Source organism: Mus pahari, chromosome 20 (assembly GCF_900095145.1).
Source record: "Mus pahari chromosome 20, PAHARI_EIJ_v1.1, whole genome shotgun sequence".
Classification (NCBI taxonomy): Eukaryota; Metazoa; Chordata; class Mammalia; order Rodentia; family Muridae; genus Mus; species Mus pahari.
The window spans coordinates 47,992,880-48,013,982 of record NC_034609.1 but is presented as its reverse complement, the minus strand read 5'-3'; the positions used below and the strand labels follow the sequence as shown (position 1 = coordinate 48,013,982).

The 21,103-nt window shown below is 48.9% G+C and overlaps 3 protein-coding genes across 3 annotated transcripts in view; 1 reads left to right on the top strand and 2 right to left on the bottom strand.

Annotated features, from left to right (window-relative positions):
• Positions 1–2,785: 2,785 nt before the first annotated feature.
• Positions 2,786–10,943, bottom strand: Sprtn (SprT-like N-terminal domain). Its single transcript, XM_021220516.2, has 5 exons — positions 10,329–10,943; positions 9,559–9,658; positions 8,605–8,733; positions 6,953–7,220; positions 2,786–6,234 (listed from the first exon to the last, which is right to left on the bottom strand). The coding sequence occupies exons 1-5, from the start codon at positions 10,550–10,552 to the stop codon at positions 5,453–5,455; spliced, it is 1,503 nt and encodes a 500-aa protein (XP_021076175.1). The 5' UTR covers positions 10,553–10,943; the 3' UTR covers positions 2,786–5,452.
• A 24-nt stretch (positions 10,944–10,967) lies between these two features.
• Positions 10,968–19,331, top strand: Exoc8 (exocyst complex component 8). The gene is made up of 2 exons (XM_029532517.1): positions 10,968–16,732; positions 18,199–19,331. Exon 1 carries the CDS (start codon positions 11,084–11,086, stop codon positions 13,232–13,234), a length of 2,151 nt encoding a protein of 716 aa, XP_029388377.1. The 5' UTR covers positions 10,968–11,083; the 3' UTR covers positions 13,235–16,732; positions 18,199–19,331.
• Positions 19,332–19,753: 422 nt separating this feature from the next.
• Positions 19,754–21,103, bottom strand: part of Gnpat (glyceronephosphate O-acyltransferase) — a 25,544-nt gene continuing 24,194 nt past the window's right edge. Inside the window, exon 16 of the mRNA XM_021219949.2 lies at positions 19,754–20,539. Coding sequence (XP_021075608.1) covers positions 20,496–20,539 — 44 coding nt within the window. The 3' untranslated portion in view covers positions 19,754–20,495. The remainder of the gene's footprint in view (positions 20,540–21,103) is intronic.

Here is a 21,103-nt window from a genome sequence, read left to right as displayed (position 1 = left end):
TGGTTAAAGAGCAAGCTTTATGACACTGTTTCTGTTCAACACATTAACCAGTTGTGGAACAGCCCTTTTTGCACGACAGGCAGGGCACTTCAGGATTCGCAGAGAGACCTGCGTGGTTTGGAAGTGGTGTTTCCTATGAAAGCCTCTCACGTTGCTTGTAAAGCTAATCTAATTAAAAAGATGTATAAATGTTCTTGAAAAAAACCATAACTGTTGTCACCTCCAGCTGTCGCCTTGTTTCCCTAGCCATTACCACGGGCTTTCCCCGAGAGCCCATTGGTCCATCTTGGGTCTAGTCCACACCATGCAGCCCTTCCCTTCTGTCCATAGCAGAACGAGCAGAGACACGGTGGTTGGTGGCTGCGCCTGCGTTCTCAGCACTGGCGTTCCTCTTTCTCGGTAAGCTTTCATGTTGCATTAAGCCCCATAGCTATTTAATGTGTCAGGAGTGCTCCGGTGCTGCTGCTGAAGGGGAGGGGGCTTGGTACACACCTGCAGGGCCCTTGGTAGGCAGCTCTGCACGCGTGATCATTTGATTTGTGGTCATATGCAGACACAGGAGTTCTTCGGGCAGAGTAATAGGACCTACTGTAGCTCTAAGAGTCTAGTGGGGGTGTGGGGACATGGGCCTTTAGTCCTAGTGCTTGAGAGGCAGAGGCAGGAAGATTTCTGTGAGGCTGGTGAGACCCTGTCAGACCAAACCACCATCCGAGTGTGGTGTTGAATGTTGTATCTTCTTAGGGCATTTGGGAAGTGGTACTGAAATGCGCAGTGGAGTGGGTCAGAGGACAAATCTAAGTGTGGCAATGGGATAAAACATAGAATTAACGCTCTTTAGGTGCAGCCTTCTGAGCCTTCCTTTAGGGACAGGGTCTTGCTTTTGCCCAGACTGGCCTCAGACAGCGGTCCTGCTCAGCCTCTGTGATACCCTAACACCCTGCTTTCAGTTTTTAATCTGAGTGTGCGGACTTCCTCCTGGGTCCTGTGGCTAGACACCTGAGTCCACCACCTGGGCTGGTGGCCCTTTCTGCCCACCTGGCTCCCTGGAGCCATCTATTCAGTGTTGGCTTCCTATTCCCCGACTCCATGTTTACCACTCCGGGTGCCCACGTTGTGAGGGGAATAGATACTCTTCAAGGTTGGCAACTCAGCCCCAAACGGGAATCCACACTGGCAAACACTGCCTTAGATTTTGAGGTACTGTTCTGGCGTAGCTCTTGGGAAGTCCTAGCCCCGGTTCTTTATGCTACAGGGTCTGTCAGAGACTGGGATATTCTAACCCCTGGGGTCTATAATCTCACAGTTTGCTTGCCTTAGCTTCTGCCTTTTCTCTGCCCTGGTGCAATCACGCCCCAGTACTTGGGGCATTCTCCACTCCTCAGATCTTTCCTGTTGCACTGTGGGGGCAGGGAAACCAGTGAATTTCATCCTGGACGTGTTCTTTTCTGGGAAAGAACTTCACCTATGACGGCAAGTGCTGGAAGGGACCAATCAGCCGGAAGCCCCATCGTTTGCAAGGCAAGGAAACCCAAGCCTTTGCAAAGGTTAGAAAAAATAAAAAAGGAAATTTGAGACTTGGTCTTAACTGTACAGCATAAGAAACTCTAAAGGCAGTCAAACAAGCATTTTCTTGGATAAAACCTAACACTTTAAAAATCCATGTCCTGCACTGTGGCACACTACTGTAGGAGGGCTGAAGCCCAACTTGGGGGTTCAAGGCAGCTGGATGGTCAGATCCCAATCTCAGAACTAAATGACCAAACAGGAAGGGCAGGAGGGGTGGGAACAGTCATCCCTTTAGGGGACAGACTGAAGACTGACCTTGAACCCATGTGGTAGGTGAGACCTCTGGCTAACCATGCTGTGGCAGGAGCAAGTTCCCAACCCTCAGAAACTTCTACCAGATGCAGTTGCCCAAGGAAGGATGGAAACTCAGTGAAGGAGAAATGTAGCCCTTAGGGTCAACTTGCCCAGAAGGGCTAGAGAGCAAGCAGAGCACACACATCTGTGCCCCAGGCTTATGTTGCTATAGCCAAACAGTGATAAAGATGACTTCTCCAGTATGTGGAGAAACCACCCTTACACTCTGGTGAAAGATTTAACAAGGAGATAGCTGACTCTGAGCAAACACATACACATAGTAAGTGTAAAAGTGAGGGGGGTGGGTAGGATCAGTAGAGATTAAGGGTTGAAACTAAATTTCTAAGGCTTCAAGTAGGCAGCTTTGGAAAGAATTCCACCTAAACATCCTTGGCTGATTGTCTACAGCAAGGAGTTGGCGTTGCAGCTGGAGGACTGAGAAACAGGATAACAAATGTGTGACCTGATTCCTGTGCCCCACATCCTGGTTTGAGTCTGAGATGACATCAGGAGCCTCTGGTTTCTACTGTTGAGTGCACCACCCAGGACCATATACTTGTAGATATCTTCCCACTTATCTTGCCTTTTACTGACCACAGCCACCTATAGTCCTATGGAGATTAAGAGCCAAACTAAGTGTGGTCTAATATTCTGTATCAAGGTAAGGGGAGGAAAGGGCCTCAGCTCTACTAACCATGATGAGAACTACCACAGCTGTCAGGCAGCCCACCCTGTAATCTGAAAGGTCTGGGCATGCGGTTCAGTGGTAGAGCATTTAACCTGCTCCTGAGTGCTGGGATTACACTGTCTGTAAGCATACAAATGTGAGTTTGTGAACTCAGTTTGAGGAATCAGGGCCCATCAGCACCACAAAAATCAAACCAGAAAGACACATCAACCACTTTACATCAAAACACTGTTTATTTTTAAAATCTGTAAAGCTTTGAAAAAAATACAATCTTAGAGCTTTGGAACAAGACAGAATGGGCTTTTAGTGTTTTTCCGTTTTTCCTCAGAGGTCCCAGTTAGGATGTGGACTCAGTTGGACAAAGCCAAGCAAAGGTTTCTCACACTGCTTTTTACCAGCATGGAACTGGGATGTAAGCACAAATTCTATAAAACAGGACCTACGACTGTGGCCCTAAAGTGTGGAGTTGAACCAACTTCAGCTCCACTATGAGGTTAGAAATTTGCTTCCAGAGGGAGAATACAAACAAAATCCACATTTCATTGATAAAATGACAGATAAAAGGATAACTACTCTTAGGGACAAATCTCTAACAGCTACAGGCTCACTACATCCCACTTTCCGGCATTCTCACCATGCTCAGAAGCTGGTGTTGCCGAGACGGCTCCTGGGTACTCTGCACACCCAGTTTGTCCTGTCACTACATAGGTGGTTAGTGGACACAGCAGGCACACTCCCACCCTCAGCCTGTCTACACTCTCCCTCCCTCCTGCCCTTGGTTCAGATCTCACATTTCATCCAGCTCACCATCTTGTGTTTCTATAGGATATGCCCAGCTCTCTCCCTGCCTGAGGCCCTTCCCTTTCCTTAACAAGCTAACTCAACTCACTAAAAAACAGTGCCAGAGTAAAACCCTGACCTAGCACCATCATAAGGCACCAATATTAATCTGCATGTTTCCCTCACTGAGGATGTAGCTCCTGAAAGGCGTGAACTACCACCTAATTTACTTCACAGCCCTAGAACTTAGGTAGTTTGGCACAAAAATATTTAATTGTCTATAACCTGTTAAATTAGTGAAAATATGGCATATAACCAAACAAAAAACTTTAATAGCTATTTACCTATAAACATACTTTATTAACTTCATGCTTTAAGAAATATCAAAACTTGTTATCCAATCCTACAGCTAAAGATCCTGTCAGGAATGCTGAAAAGCCACAGTGGCCCACTGCTGGGAGGAGAGGACTCAGAGTTGGATAGAGCTGTGACAGTCTACTCCTGAGTGGCTCTTGTCAGCATTGCTTAGCCCTGCACTGAGACACTTCCAATGGTTCAATTGAGGGAGGAAACTTCTAGCTATCTTTAAATTCTACAAAGGAATGAAAATAAGCCTACACAGTAACAAAGACACTACCTTCACACTCTCTGGTAACAAAAGTGACCTCTGGGGATGGAGAAGGTAGGCCCTAAGGGTCAACTACAACAGGACTCCCCCAGCTCCCCTGGGGGATGTAATGGAGGAAGTTATACAGGGGAACACCAGACAAACCAGGTTCACCCCAAACACTCACAAGATTTATGCACCTTGTAGCAAAGTCAGCAAGGTGGAGGAACAGACATGAGACAAGACAAACTGAGCCACGTGTCTGCGTCCTCTGCCCAGATGCCTCCTGGATGCCTCCCAGTGCTCAGATGATCATCCTTTGCTTGCACTTTGGTGTAGAGTTCACAGTGCTGCCCAGGCATTTTTCTGCTCTCCAAGGAATCAGGCAGCTTGGTGAGATGCTATACATCAGTTACATTTTAGCACCAAGTTTAAACCATTCACTCACGTTCCCATCAAATCTGGCCTGCAGAATCAACTGCTTTAACATTCCAAAACAACTGCACTGTACATTCAGTATCCACTTTACTCTCAATTCTGCAACCACTGCTTGGTAAATAAAGATGGGACGGAGAAAAAAAAAAAAAAAAGAAAAGAAAGAAAAAGAAAAAGGAAAAGGAAAAAAGCCCAAACAAAAAACTTTGAGACATGGTCTCATCATAGCCCACACCAAAGCTTAAGCCCAGGCTGGCTTCAAACTCCACAGCCATCGCCCTGCCTCAGCTTCCCAAGTAGTGGGATGTTAAACGAGTTGTCATGAGCTAGAAAAATTCTTTTAAATATACGAATCTTTAAAATCTGCTGCCACTTTTTAGTAAAAGTAGGACAAATTATATACATAAATATACATCTTATATTTAAAATATAAATTACTAAGAATATATTAGTTTTTAAAATTTGCTACCACCTTTATATAGAAAGTAAAATCTTTTAAAATACAGAAAGCTGTTAGGATTTAAAGAGAAAGAACTCTTGAGTACTTGTAGGACAGCTACTGTTTCATACTGTCTGAACCAAGTGTCAGACCTCAAAAAGATGAACATCAGCTCAGAGAACGGGGGCTTAACATTAAAAGTATTCAGCTGCCAGGGACTCCAGCTAAGACTATCTTGAGCATAAAAATAGTAAGTACTCTAAACCTTCATGAACAAAACTAAACAAAAAACCCAAAAGTACATAAAGCCAGCCATATGCAGACACAGGACAAACGGAGCCCATGTCCTGGGAAGGCGTGGGTGAACACAGCACACTGACACGGAAGCTCCTGAGACAGGCCCCCCCTCCATTACTCAGGGTCGTGGGCTGGAGTGATGCTCCCGCCTTGTCTTCCTGAGCATCTGGTATTACAGCCCCCGCCCCCCCCCATGGAGATGCAGACTTATAGTACAGTTGCTCACTGAGTGTCTATAAAACAACACTGTGCTGGCGCAGTCAGACTATAAGCCATAGGCCCCTCACATGCCACCCGCCAGGTGTCACCACCATGAGCCAACAGGCATCGTGGGACCCACTCCACCTCACACTCTTCGAGGTCGCAGGTTGGTTTTGTTACCTTCCAGGCAGCGGTCCAAGTGCTCGTTAATCTGTGACTCCAACACCACACCCTGACACACTGGACAGTTGACCAGCCGCCGCTGACTGCTCGAGCTGCCTGAGCTCCGAGGAGTGCTGGCGGCTGTGGGCCGTGAGCTACTCTGAAGGTCACCACCACTCTGTGTTTGTTCCTTGATATTATCCAAAGCAGTCCTGTCCTCCAGCCTGGGTCGCTTGTTCAGGAATTGGTCTTCAGACCCACTCTCCTCTCGGGATATGGTTGCGGATGTCCCAGCCGCAGATGTCACGGTTGCTGATGCTGGTGCCGTGACTTTGGAGGCATTTCTCAGGGATGCCCTGGAAGGTGGGACCTTTCTCTGAGAGCCTGCTGAGGCAGAATGCTTGGTGCCATCCCCAGTGGTCCCATTCTTTACTGGGGATCCATTCACATTTCTGAAAGCCTTTTGGTTGGCAACAGAGATTCTGGGGAAGTAGGTGCTCAGGACACTTTGGTGACTAGCAGTGGGAAGAGGGGTGACAAGATGAGGTTTCTTTGGGAGACCATTCTGTTCACATTTCACCTCAGCGTTGGAATTGAGCCTCAGGCCACTCGCTGAATGGTCCTGACTTGAGAGACCTTTGGCTTCAATAACCATGTATGAGGTGTTCAGCTTCCCAGCTGAAGGGCAAGTGCTTGCATCTCCAAGAACATACCCTTTTCCACTGAATGGGATGAGCGGCTGGGCCTCCCCTCTGCACAGCTTGTCTGCAAAGGAGACAGACAAGACTTCCTCAACACATTGCTACCCGAACAAACACTGAGCATGGTGGTTATCAAAAATGAAGGATTTTTCTGTTCTAACTGAGATCTGTGCAGTAGTCACTTACTGACAAGAGAAGGCAACCTTCAGTAGTCAGAGCCCTGTACTGAGAGAACAGGAAGGATGGAAGAAATCACAGATAAAAGAATCCAACACTGAGCAAGGAATGTTCCCAGGAAAGTACAGATTCCTCTCATCTGCCTCCTCCACGCCTGGCTTCCTAGATTCAGTCCTTCTGCACTGACCAATTCTCCAGTCCCCTGCCTTCTCTGCATCTCACATTAGGAACTCCCAAGGCTGACCCTACCCAACTGACAATCTTGCAAGGGGAAGTGTCACCTCAAGTAACTGCTGCCTCCACAGGAGCTTCTGAGGAAGGGAGCAGATCCTAGGGATGACATGGGACAAATGAAGGCTGCACTCCTTTCCCATCCTCCCAAGCCACCTCAGCAGGTCACCAGCCTGTCACACCCTGGTGCTATCACCTCACTCGGACACCCATTTGCCTTGGACACTCCCTCAGCAGAGGACACTTGGCTACCGTCACTTTGTGGATGAAGAGTGCTCCTTACACCTGAGAACACCTGCAGTGGAGCAGCCCTGCACTAACTCCCGGGCCTGCTGACGCGTGGTCAGGCTCCCCAGAGACAGATGGAGAGGTACCTTTACTCTCCACCGATGACGCCGGCTGCTTGGCTGCTTTTGTCTTTCCTTTGCCTTTCTTTGCATAGTTCTCTGGCTCCTTGATTTTTATGTAAGTGCCTCCACAAGTTTTCTGGTGGTCAGCCCACCAGTAGTCATGAGCAGAGGGGGCCCTGTTGGTGGCACGCTTCACATAGCCGTAGTAGGGTTGTCTGTGCTGGCAGGGTCCATTGCAGCGCCACCAGTGCCGGCGATACTCATCCACCTCATCATGGAAAGTGTGGTAGACCTGGGCAGAGGAGTGGCCAGCAGTCAGGACAAGGTAGACAATCTAACGAAGTATCTTACCATAGGAGGCTTTTTGGTTTGAGATTCCATTTCTCACATTTCTAAAAAGTTCCATTTGGGGACAGCTACTATACTTAGTTTCTTTTCAGAAGTTCACTATAATGGGAAACATCAGGCAATTTAAAACTTCCTACTGTGTAAAAATAGAAGCACCTTAAAAAAAAGATTTTGGTGGGGGAAAACCCACAACCAGAAAACACCTCCATGAAAGCAAACATTGCAGAGAGTGAACAACAACATCATTAAAAGCTAGACCCGAAGAAGTTTACCACAGCACCTTAATAAGCTGCCAGCAGGGAGAGAGAGGGCTAAGACCCTGGGGCTGGAGAGATGGCTCAGCAGTTAAGAGCTCTGGCTGCTCTTCCAGAGGACCTGAGTTCAATTGCCAGCACCCAACCAGGCAGTGTAGTGCACGCCTTTAATCCCAGCACTTGGGAGGCAGAGGCAGGTGGATTTCTGAGTTCGAGGCCAGCCTAGTCTACAGAGTGAATTCCAGGACAGCCAGGGCTATACGGAGAAACCCTGTCTCAAGAAAACAAAAACAAACAAAAAAAAAAGAATCAAACAAAAATTGCCAGGACCCACAATACACCTCACTGCTGTCTGTAACTCCCGTAGACACACATGCAAGGAAAGCATCAATGCACATAGAACATAAAGCTAAGTAAAAGGGAAATGTTACAAAGCACACATATTTCCTTAAGTTCCTAAAATGATAAAAACTGCTAAAGAGCTGAACCAACAGCCAGATCCTTCCCAAGGAAACACACAAAATCCCCATAATTAACAACATTTAATTAGTGCTCAGGGTGCTAAGACTGCACAACTTTACAGTCAAGATCTCGAAACGCAGGCACTACTGTTACATCATTGCATAGCAACAGATAGTTCCAGATATACGCATGACCCCTAGTGTAGGGACAGCACACCTTAGCCCTGGCTGTGATATCTCCTCTAACACTGTCACTGTTGGGACGATGAGGGACTGTGACAGATGTGGAAGAATTTAGGATGAGCTGGAGCTACTCCTGAAGGTCCAGAAGAGCATAATTATGCCTGAAATGCTGGCCTGCAGTTGATGGAAGCCTCAACAAAGAGGCTTGCTGGCTCCTTAGCCACTCCACCTAAAGCCTAGACGGTTCAAGGCTAAAAAGTCTGTTTCTACCTCGTTCACTTTTACTGAATGAACGGCTACTGGATTTGGTAGCACATAACCATAATCCCACCACTTCCACTGAGTTAGAATTGTGAGTTTGAGGCCAGACTGGGCTAGACAGCAAAACCCTGATATCGCCTGCTCCCCACTCCTGTGTGACTCAGTATACCGTTATGTTGGCTCCTGTCAGTTGGTTGATCCGATGCATGTGTTTACAGAACTCTGGGCCGTGTCCTTCCCGGTCTTTATCATTATTAGTGACAAATAAGTAGGCATGTATCATTTCATGCAAAAGAGTCTGAAACAGAAAACCAGCGTATTAATTTTCTAGGGCATGTCTAAAGATAAAATGAATTCTCTTTCTTAACCTGAACTCTTAGCCTTCTGCAGACCCAAGTACAAACCTTTAAATATAATATTCCAAGCTCTGCAGAACCCAGTCAACAACCCTCTTCCCAGAATTAACATTGTTCACAAAGGCCCATTTAACTTAACTACCAACCCAAACCCAAAAGGTCAGTGAATCCAACCACACCAAAAACTTTAAAAGTCTGATAGTCAAAACTCTACAATCGAAAATGCCAACACCAAAAGAGCCAACAGCCTGATGTGTACCCGTGATCCCAGATCTCAAGGTGGAGGCAGAAGGCTCAGGCGTTTGAGATCGGCTCACCATCAACCCCTCTAAAAATAGCTGGGTATGCGCATGACAGCTCACTGGGGAGGCTGAAGCAAGAGAAGCGTAACGACCAGGGCCAACCTAAGGAACAGACTCTTGACTCTTAAGAACAACAAACTATCCTGGCCAGGAATGGTGGTACACAGCTGTAAACCCTCGGGCAGAGGCAAGAGGATCTTGTGGTTGAAGCCAGTATGGGCTGCTATCAAGAACCCATCTCTAGCTGGGCGGTGGTGGCGCACACCTTTAGTCCCAGCACTTGGGAGGCAGAGGCAGGTGGATTTCTGAGTTCGAGGCCAGCCTGGTCTACAGAGTGAGTTCCAGGATAGCCAGGGCTATACAGAGGAACCCTGTCTCAAAAAACAAAGAACCCATCTCTAAAAAAATAAGATAAATAAATCCTGCAAATCAACTTGTTGAGAACCAGGCTTATGCAAAGAATACCTCTACAAGGTCCTTTCTTGGTCTCAATTTTAACAAGGGCTCGCTGAGACGGATGGAGCACATGCCTCCTCTCCCTTCATAGGTGCAGATCCCAGCACACCTGGAAATCAGTCACAACAATGGATTAGGGTCAACAAATACACAGAGGAGACGGAACAAAAAAACAAACCCTAGCCTGGCATGGTGGCACAGGCCTTTAATCCCAGCACATGAGAGGCAGGTGCAGAAGGACCTCCGAGTTCAGCCTGGTCTACAGAGTGAGTTCCAGGACAGCCACAGATACATAGTGAGGCCCTCTGTCTCCAAAAGGGGGGGGGGGGCAGCAAATCCATAACAGTTCTTGGGCAGTTCACAAGAAAATGTCCCTGATGGAGGATGGCTTTCCTGAGTGGGACACTGCCTTCAGAGAGTTAACACTTGCTAACCATCACCTACTGTCACCCTCTTCCCTCCGCACAGGCATACATGGGCACTTCTCCCAAAACGGTCACGGGGCTGGTGTGAGGTTAGAAGTACACTAAGACTTAGCCTGCTTTACCTCAGGTTGCTATGTGACAGTGTATGTGCGGGGCAGATTACTATCTCAAATAGGATTTCTCAAACTCAGTGGGCAGATAAGGTGTCCTGCTGGTTCATCACTGAGGGCCGTTGGTCCCGGGACTGGGGAGTGGGCACGTCTCCCTCTCCCTGCACCGCGAGGCGGGGACACCAACGACAACTGAGCGGCCTCGCCCTTCCCGACGTTCCGAGCCGTTCACGGGCGCACTCACAGGGTCATGCGCACACTCCACTTCACCTCCACCGCCTCCAGCTGACCCCAGAAGAAGCGATCGTTAAACTGCAGGAAGAGCGCCTGCAGGTCCGGGGTGGGGTCCACCAGCTCCCAGGACGCGTCCACCAACGACACGGGCTCCCGCGCCGCCGCCGCGCGCCGCGCCACCTGCACGTCCCACTCCTCCTGCAGCCGCAGCGCGACCACCAGATCCTCGTCCATCCCGCTACTCCCACCTCGGCCGCTCCCAAGACGCCGGGCCGGCTCGTGCAGCGCACGGATCTCGCGAGACCTCCCGGCCCCGCTGTCAGGGCTCGCGGGCTCGCCTCGAACGCCTAACCGAAGGTGGCTCGGCGCTGCCCCGCGGGCACAGGCTCAGGAACGCTGGGCTCGGGCTGGGGACGCCTTTAGGAAGCCGGTTGTCTCCTGACCGCTGCTGAGGTCCGGCGCCTCACGTCAAGTCTGGTTCGTGCCCGACCCTCTTCTGACTTCCGCGCAGGCTCGTCCGCGCACGCGCCTTAAGACGCTGCCGTTTCCGCACAGGCGCGTTGTCCGGACTCCGCCCCGGGCGCAGGCGCAGTGCGAGCGGCTCGACTCTGGCACAGGCGCAATGCAGCGCTCGGCTCCGGCGCAGGCGTTTGGGTGTTGCTCCCGCCCCGCTTCCTCCGCCGCCTTCTCCACCGGGCTCGGGTGGGGCCCGGAGGCGGCGAGTGACAGCCACTGCGGGCCGCGGGAGCAGGGCGAGTGGCAGCCATGTCGGACAGCGGGGCGAGCCGCCTGCGGAGGCAGCTGGAGTCGGGGGGCTTCGAGGCGCGGCTGTACGTGAAGCAATTGTCGCAGCAGTCGGACGGCGACCGCGACCTGCAGGAGCACCGGCAGCGGGTGCAGGCGCTGGCGGAGGAGACGGCGCAGAACCTGAAGCGCAACGTCTACCAGAACTACCGGCAGTTCATCGAGACGGCGCGGGAGATCTCCTACCTGGAGAGCGAAATGTACCAGCTGAGCCACCTGCTGACGGAGCAGAAGAGCAGCCTGGAGAGCATCCCGCTGGCCCTGCTGCCCGCCGCCGCCGCGGGCGCCTCCGCGGGTGAGGACACGGCCGGCGCCGGGCCGCGGGAGCGCGGGGCTGCCCAGGCGGGCTTCCTGCCCGGGCCGGCGGGCAGCCCTCGAGAGGGGCCCGGGACGGGCGAGGAGGGCAAGCAGCGAACGCTCACCACGCTGCTGGAGAAGGTGGAGGGCTGCAGGGACCTGTTGGAGACGCCAGGTCAGTACCTGGTGTACAACGGGGACCTGGTGGAATACGACGCGGACCACATGGCCCAGCTGCAGCGCGTGCACGGCTTCCTCATGAACGACTGTCTGCTGGTGGCCACCTGGCTGCCACAACGGCGAGGCATGTACCGCTACAACGCGCTCTATCCGCTGGACCGCCTGGCAGTGGTCAACGTCAAGGACAATCCACCCATGAAAGACATGTTCAAGCTGCTCATGTTCCCCGAGAGCCGAATCTTCCAGGCGGAAAATGCCAAGATCAAACGCGAGTGGCTGGAAGTGCTGGAGGAAACCAAGAGGGCCCTCAGCGACAAGAGGAGGCGAGAGCAGGAGGAGGCAGCAGCCCCGCGTGCGCCACCACCGGCCACTTCCAAGGGCAGCAACCCGTTTGAGGACGAGGAGGATGAAGAACTGGCCACCCCGGAGGCGGAGGAGGAAAAGGTTGACCTTTCCATGGAGTGGATCCAGGAGCTGCCGGAAGACCTGGATGTTTGTATTGCACAGAGGGACTTTGAAGGTGCCGTGGACTTGCTGGACAAATTAAATCACTACCTGGAAGATAAGCCCAGCCCACCTCCTGTGAAAGAGCTGAGGGCCAAAGTGGACGAACGAGTGCGACAGCTCACCGAGGTGCTTGTGTTTGAGCTCTCCCCTGATCGCTCACTGAGAGGCGGCCCCAGGGCTACTCGAAGGGCTGTGTCTCAGCTGATCCGGCTGGGCCAGTGCACGAAGGCTTGTGAGCTGTTTCTGAGGAACAGGGCAGCCGCCGTGCACACTGCCATCCGCCAGCTCCGGATTGAGGGCGCCACGCTGCTCTACATTCACAAGCTGTGCCACGTCTTCTTTACCAGCCTCCTAGAGACCGCAAGGGAGTTTGAGACAGACTTTGCAGGCACGGACAGTGGCTGCTACTCTGCCTTTGTGGTCTGGGCAAGGTCGGCCATGGGCATGTTCGTGGATGCTTTCAGCAAGCAGGTTTTTGACAGCAAGGAGAGCCTGTCCACCGCTGCTGAGTGTGTGAAAGTGGCCAAGGAGCACTGCCAGCAGCTGGGAGAGATTGGGCTGGACCTCACCTTCATCATCCACGCCCTGCTGGTGAAGGACATCCAGGGGGCCTTGCACAGTTACAAGGAGATTATCATTGAAGCCACCAAGCACCGAAACTCAGAGGAGATGTGGCGTCGCATGAACCTGATGACTCCTGAGGCACTGGGCAAGCTCAAGGAGGAGATGAGAAGTTGCGGGGTCAGTAACTTTGAGCAGTACACGGGAGATGACTGCTGGGTGAACTTGAGCTACACGGTGGTAGCCTTCACCAAGCAGACCATGGGCTTCCTGGAGGAGGCATTGAAACTGTACTTCCCCGAGCTCCACATGGTGCTCCTGGAGAGCCTGGTGGAAGTCATCCTGGTTGCTGTGCAGCATGTGGACTACAGCCTGCGGTGTGAGCAGGACCCAGAGAAGAAGGCCTTCATCAGGCAGAATGCATCCTTTCTCTATGAGACTGTGCTCCCGGTGGTGGAGAGGAGGTTTGAGGAAGGTGTGGGGAAGCCGGCCAAGCAGCTGCAGGACCTCCGGAACGCATCCCGGCTCCTGCGGGTGAATCCCGAGAGCACGACTTCTGTGGTCTGAGGCTCTGCTGTGTGTGTGCGTGTGTGTGTGAATCCTGAGGGCACGACTTCTGTGGTCTGAGACTATGCTGTGTGTGTGTGTGTGTGTGTGTGCGCGCGAGTGTGTGTGTGTGAATCCTGAGAGCACGACTTCTGTGGTCTGAGGCTCTGCTCATGTGTGCGTGTGTCTGTCTGTCTGTGCTACAGATGCAGCATTTGTATTTACATTACACAATGTCAGCACATTCCTCAGAGACACAAACAGCATATAAAAGTGCCCTCTGAAAAATGCAGTCAAAAGGAGAAAGATAATGTGTTAAGCGTTACACATAACCCCCCAATACTGGGATTGTCAGAGCACATACCGTGTTTTATTTTTAATAACTCTTTAAGTAGAGTGTATGGTCACACCAGAGCATTTCAGGTTACTCTTTAACTTGAAACACACTTCTCATAGTAGCACATCCGGGAGCATTGCACTTCTATGCTACCTAGAAAAATATGTAAGTCCACAGGGTTTAAGAATGTTGTAAAACATTCCAAGTCAACAAAATGGATTCTTAATGGTCAGTGCTATGTAACACACCTGTGTCATGTACTGAGACAAATCAACATGAAATGAGTTGGGAAAATTGGTTTGGGATAAATTTCAATAAGTGGGCCTCAGGTCTGTCAGTATTTGTAGCATGTGGAAGGAAGCCTTCATAAAACTTTGCAGGCATCCAAAAGTCACTGAAAAGTAGCATGTTCCATGGCTAATTAGATGCAAGGTGGGGGAATCACAAGGACTATGTTGAATTTTTAACATATTCCAGAACCAAATGGACTTGCTGCTGCAACATGTTTTGCCATGTTCAGGAAGTGAGTCTTGCTGAAAAGCCACACCTAGGATCCTAGCAGTAGGCGGGTGAGTGACTCCAGCCCCTGCAGACACTTCACCACCAGCCTAGGTTTAGAGCCACTGAGACTTCTGGCAAATGCAGAACTCGATATTTGAGAAGAGTTCAGGCTGTCTGTAGGTTAGGAGTTTTAAAAAAAAAGACTGCAATGTGACTCCTCAAGAATGCTAGAGATTTGTTTTTGGTTGGTTTGTTTTCTTGAGATAGGTTTCAGCCCAGACGGTTTTGGGTTGGTGCTGTAGCCAAGGATGACCTTGAATTTCTAATCCTGACTCCACTTCCCAAGGGCTGGGATTACAGGTATGAGCCACAATGCCATTTATGCTGCATTGGAGAAAAAACCCTGGCTTTCTCATACTAGGCAAGCCCCCTCCCCACTGCTACACCTGCGGCCCTGGTGGTTTGGTAACTTAGTAACTGAGTGGAGAGGCACACACCTCAGGCACTGGGAAGGGACCTGTTGTGACTCCTCAACAAGAGCCTGGCATGCTGGGGCACTTTTAGTCAGAGCACTGGGGTGCAGGGGCAAGTGGATCTCTGTGTTCAAGGCCAGCCTGATCAACAAGGTGAATTCTAGGACAGGCAGGGCTCTGTAGAGAGATGCTGCCTTAAAAACAACTTTTAAGAGAATTGCAGATTGTAATACTTATTTCAGGTTGTTGAGTAGGGAAAGGTGAGTAGGTGGGAGCCCCTAAGATTTCTAAAGTGAGCTCTGCTCTGATTACTTAATGTCCTGGTAGGCTGTGGGTGCTGAAAAACATCTTCCCACTAGCTTGTAGCTAGTTGTTTTGTCCATGATGCCATGTTATGTCCATTGGTTCTAAAGGCTATTCCTTGTCTCTTGAATAAAAGAGGTAGTAGTAAGCCGTAAAATGATGTGAAATGATGTAAAATGATGTGAAACCCTAAATGGCTTCTGCAGTGATTCAGGGTGAAGACTCCTCAGCTTCATTAACTTGTCAGGCCAGCAGTTTTTCTCTGTCTCTCCTTTTTTAGCTCTCCATGCATAGAAAGATCGCTGAGGTCACCATTGCAGCCTTTCACTTTTTCCATCGTAGGGTTTGTTGTTTTAAATGACAGGGTCTCTCTATGAAGACCAGGCTGGCCTTGAACTCAGAGGTCATCCTGCCTCTGCCTCCCGAGTGCTGGGATTGAAGTCGTGCTCCACTATGCCTTGCTAAGTTAGAATTTTCCACATGACCATAACTGGATGTCCCAGCCAAAGAAATAATACTAATTTCTTTTAAGATCACTGGAAACTGAATTTCATAGAATTGTGTGGTTGTGATGATTATTTGGTGCCACTTGGAGTTTAATATATGGAACGTGCTGTGTGGAAATCTCTTATGGCCTAGAAGTGTAAGAATGCTAACATGTTTCCCCATATAATAAATGGCTGTATCTTTATGGAAATGGAAGTAGAGAACTTTATTCTGCTAAGAACAGGCTAATGTGTTCCTCTGTGTAGCTGAGGGAATGCAGTCTAGGAAATCTGCAGGAAGCTTGAAGGATTGTCCAGCAGTGGTAGTCCACGCATGCTGACATGTGACAACATTAAATGGGAAATCTGCAGGAAGCTTGAAGGATTGTCCAGCAGTGGTAGTTCCATGCATGCTGACATGATGTGACAACATTAAACACCTTTTGTTTGCTTTAAAACTAACTGCATAGACCAGGAATCACAGACTGGGTTAATTTCGGTTAGAGAATTCAGCCTCTGATGAGAGCCTCCTGTCACATAAGTACTCAAAGTCATTGCTGTTCAAGATATTACCACGATTGCCAGCACATTCATCCTGCACCTGGTATTAGTTAGGGCTAAGAAGCTGGAGCTGGCTGCAGATGAAAGCATTGCTGGACACTGCACTTTGATGTATTGTGAGAAACAACCTTTAAACTGATAAAGCTTCATAGCATTCTCACTGAAGAGAACTGATTGCTATTATAACATTTTGTTTACTTGTTTTGAGACGGGTCTCACTCTAGTCCTAGCTAGCTTAGAATTCTCTATGTAGACCAGGCTGGCCTTGAAATCTTAAGAGATCTGCCTGCCTCCAATTAAAGGCTCAGATCATACTCAGCTCTTTTATCTTTTTCTCTGTGTGGCCCTGGCTGTCCTGGAACTTGCTCTGTAGACCAGGCTGACCTCAGACTCAGAGCTCCACCTGTCTCTGCCTCCTGAACACTGGGATTATAGAGCAGATGCCTCCACCACTTGGCTTTAGTTATCTCTATTTACCATTCTTAGGTTCTTCATACTTCTCTTTTAGTTATGTGGGGAGAACAGAGACCTATAAGATGACTTACATATTTTGCATAGTATCAGAATTGTGAAGAAAATGAAGTGTTGAGGGTGCTAGGGATGAAACCCAGGGCCTTTCAAGTACTTGAAGCAACAATCTAGGCCCCAGAAAATGTAAGATTATTTAGGATATCCTTGAATGGGAAACTTCAGATATACAAGGTGAAGATCTTAAAAGCCAAGTTTTGTGCTACCTGCAGATCACTTGACTGAGGCAAGCATCACACCAGTGGGTGAAAAATAAAGAAGCCATTGTACAGTTAAAGGACCAAATGCTGAGCTTCATACTGCCTGTCATCTGTACAGCTGTGCACAGCAGGTACGCCCACACAATGTACTTTCAAATGTGGCAATTTCTCAGACAACTACTGACAGATATGGGCTTGAAGAGGGGGGAGGCATGCTCTATGGGCAGATGTGAGAAGACTCCCACCGTGTCTGGAAGAGACCTGCAGGAAGGGACTGCAGAGCTTGGAAAGATGTGTAAGAGGGGGCCACAGCAATCTTTGCTGGGTGCCCCTGGCAAAGCTGCATGTGCACCCACCCCAGATCTCATACAATTCCTTCCTTGCTTCATTCACTCAAGTATTTCAAAACATCTTTTCTGTAGTTGTACTTCCTGGGGTTTTCCTGAGATGAAGCAGTCCTCATAGTTAATAAATCATAACTTTCATTTTCTGGTAACCATGTGAGCTTTTTATATATTTATAATACTTATATTAAAAGAGTATTTCCAGCTAGGTGTGGTGACACACATTTTTTATTCCAGAATTGAAGAGGCAGAAGCAAGAGGATCTCTGGGTAGTCAGGGTTACCCAGTGAGACACCCTGTCTGAAAAAGAGAGCCAGGCCTCTTGGCGCACCCTTTAATTCCCAGCACTTGGGAAGAGGCGGCAGGCAGATCTGAGTTTGAGGCAAGCCTTGTCTACATAGTGAATTCCAGGACAACTAGGACTACATAGATGCTGTTACCACAAAAAAAAAAAGAGGGCTGGAGAGATGGCTCAGTGGTTAAGAGCACTGGCTGCTATTCCAGAGGTCCTGAGTTCAATTCCCAGAAACCACATGGTGGCTCATAACCATTTGTAATGAGATCTGATGCCCTCTTCTGGTGTGTCTGAAGACAGCTACGTATATAAGTAAATATCTTTTAAAAAAAAAAAAAAAAAAAAAGGAAGATGAGGAGGAGGGACAGGGAGCTGGGTGATTAAGAACATTTGCTGCTTGCCGGGCGTGGTGGTGCACGCCTTTAATCCCAGCACTCGGGAGGCAGAGGCAGGCGGATTTCTGAGTTCGAGGTCAGCCTGGTCTACAAAGTTCCAGGACAGCCAAGGCTACACAGAGAAACCCTGTCTCGAAAAACCTAAAAAAAAAAAGAACATTTGCTGCTCTTGAGGGCAGGTTCAGAGTTAGTACTCAAAATCATTAGTCCACCTTCAGCAAATGACACTTTCTGTCCTTGGGTACTGCACACACATGTGTACACACAATGTAAAAAATCTTTTTAAAAACTTCCAGGAAAAGCTATGCGTATGGATAGATTGTGTGTAATATAAGCCTTGTTTATCTTGTCTATGGGAAGACATGGATAAAGTTCATGTCTAGGTGCTGCTATGCCGAACCAGGCCCTTTTTGTTGTTACATACATTAACCCATCTGTGAGCTGCAGATGTCTCCAATGGTACCATTTCTCCTGGCCTTTTAGTTCCTCTGGTGGCAGACTTGACTGTGGTAGAAGAAATTGTCTTGTGGATCCAGGTCCCTCTTGTCACTGTTTTGATGCAGGAACCACCATGTCAGATGTCCATGATCCACTTCTCCTCAGCCTTGCCACAGGAGCGGTCAACTTGGTGTGCTGGCTGATTTCACCTTTACTCACCATTTTCCTGGAGTTACTGGTGCATTTGCTGTGACACAGACCTAATCCCCAAGAACCAAACTATCCTTTCTTAATTTAGATAAACACTGCCAAACTTGACCACCAGGAAACTTGTGTAGTCTCTCCAACAACAGGAAAATTTCTATTTCCATTCATCCTCATAATTATTCATAGGCTGGTCTTGAGCTATGGGACCCATTGCTGCTGCCTCATGTGTAGACAGAAGGGGTCACCACACCAGACTTATTCACTCAGTTATGTGAACGCATGTCTTGGTGGTTAAAAGCCATGGAGCTGGAGTTGCAGGTGTTCTGGACCACCTAACATGGGTGGCAGGATATGAACTCGGGTCCAGTGGAAGTGCAGCAAGTGCCCTAACCTTTGTGCATTTCTCCAGCTCCAGATTTATAGATACTGTGAATAATACTTTTTTGAGTGGGGTATGAGGCCTAGTACAGTGCTTCCCTAGCATGCACAAAGCCCTGATCAATCCCCAACACTATAAACACTGCATGATAGCCCGTGCCTGTAATCTCAGCACTGAGGCAGAGGCAGGAGGACCCGAGGCTCGTTCATCCTCAGCTACCTGGTGAGTTCAAGGCCAACACCTGACTGGTTGCAGCATGCGTTGTTAGGTGATTACGAACATTTGCTGCTCTTGAGGGCGGGTTCAGTTCCCAGTACTCAGGTAAGCAGCATTGGGGGTGTTGACATGTGATAGGTGACTGCAGCTGATAGAGCTGTGACCTGCCCACCAGAGTCTACAGCCAGGTCACTGTTAAATGGTGCTGCTTATTTCAACATGCAGGAATCCCCTCTAGCTTCCCAAAGCAGCAGATGCTGTCAGAGGACCTGTCTGTCATTTGTGGCCCAGGGCAATGGCTGCCCTAGGCACCAGAAATAGAGGCATGCACAGCCTGGGGAATTTGGAGACAGAACCAACTTTGCTTGGTTCTTAGACTCAAATCTCTTTCCCCAATGACTGAGCTGCACCCTAGATGCATATACTGATGAGAATGAGCCCCTCAGAATGAGATTAGTCATCATTTTGGGGTTTTGTTGGGAATGCAGGATGTACTGAAAAGATGAGAAAGGATCAGTGCCTGTCCATTTTCTGTGGTCCTAAGTGCCCGTCCAAACCTAAGGTGACCCTCCTCTGAGAGCCTTCATTCTGGACTTCAGCTTTCACGGCCCCCAAAATAAAAGGCTGTGTTGAGGCCATACATTTATGTCTTTTTTTCTCTGGTGACCCCAAGAAACCAATCTGAGACATTCTCCTGACACATCCACCGTCCTTTCCTCTATCACCTAGCCCCATCCTATGACATATGTCCATTGACGCTGGGTCACAGGTCACGAGTGACTTCTCTTCCCTCCAAGTTCACTCACGGCACATTGCGCAGGCATCTCTTTGTTGCACACATTCTGTTTAGTTCAATTTGTTAATAAGACCATTGGGTGTAAAGTTTAAAGTAAACTAAATAATTTATTACACACTTCTGTCAAATTTGCACTTGGTTGAGACAACATAATTGAAGTAAAAAGATATAGGTTGAGTCCCTTATCCAAAATAGTTATGATGGAAGTGTGTCAGATTTAAAGCTTTTGTTTGTTTAGTAAGAACAGTTTATTGAAAACACTGACAAAGAACAGTGAGCTGGACTGCTTTTCAGATTTGGAAGGTGTACTTATCCAAAACAAAATGTCCTGGAGATTTGAGCTAATCTAGACATGAACATCCTTTGTTTTATATACACCCAACTCATAGTGTTCTTTGTGCACCTGTGTTTTGACTGGGACCCTCATGGAGCTGTGGTTGGGAACACTCACCGGTGTCCCTTCTTCAGTGCACAGGTAAGTGGTCAGTGATGCTGCTGTACTATACCTCATAGGTCAGCCTGAGAGTGGAGGAGGTGTGGGAAACTGAGTGGCAGTGAACAGGGAGGGGCCTGAGCTCTGCTGTCCAAGAATGTTTTCAAGACTGCTTTATTTGACAACACAGTGCCAGGAATGCCGGCCGGCAGCCATCATGGTGGGAAGGTCACACCGACACTCCCATGCTCTCCTCCTCCTGGCAGAAGCACGGCTCAGAGGTCTCAAGGAGACAGACGTCACATCTTCCTCTCAGTGCCCATTTGTGGCAGAGTAAGTCCTTTGTGACTGTTACTATGGAACTGTGTTTTCTACAACTGCTCCATGATTGTTATAGTTTTGCAGTGGCTGGTTTTCCTATTGGCTTCTTACATCCTAAGACAGAGACAGCTCATGAGATTACACGGTCTTGAGTGCTGCCATAGTTCTGTAGCGGGCTGTGGTCCACCCACTGATTACTTAACTGGCTCCCGTGGGCTCTATTGGCCTGGACAAAGTCAGTGGCCACCTCTTCTAGATATTCCTCTTTCTCAGCCTATAGCATCTAGGCAGCTCTTACCCCCATCATGTACTAGGAAGTTGTGATTAAGAATCTATTACAAGTTCTCACCCAGAGGGAGGGTAAATGTCACCACAGCTGGGTGTGGCTGAGACAAGAAGGCCGTGAGTTTGAAGCTCTCCCACCCCCAAGCGCGCAGAGCCACAGAGTGAGTGTGGCGAGTGCCAGGCTAGATCAATCTGGGACACAGTGTAAGTAAGATATTGTTCCAGAAAGTGAAAACAAGGTCAGATGTGACAGCACCAGGAGGAGGGAACAGAGGCAGGTAGATGTCTTTGAGTTTTAGACTAGTCAAGGCTACATAGAGAGACCCTGTATCAAAGGAAGGAAGGAAGGAAGGAAGGAAGGAAGGAAGGAAGGAAGGAAGGAAGGAAGAAAGA

Coding starts and splice junctions, on each gene's coding strand:
- Sprtn (XM_021220516.2), bottom strand. CDS start 10,552: ATGGACGAGGATCTGGTGGTCGCGCTGCGGCTGCAGGAGGAGTGGGAC. Junction 9,659..10,328: donor TGGAGTGTGCGCATGACCCT/GTGAGTGCGCCC, acceptor ACTGATTTCCAG/GTGTGCTGGGATCTGCACCT. Junction 7,221..8,604: donor TGACAGGAGCCAACATAACG/GTATACTGAGTC, acceptor TCCTCTGCCCAG/GTCTACCACACTTTCCATGA.
- Exoc8 (XM_029532517.1), top strand. CDS start 11,084: ATGTCGGACAGCGGGGCGAGCCGCCTGCGGAGGCAGCTGGAGTCGGGG.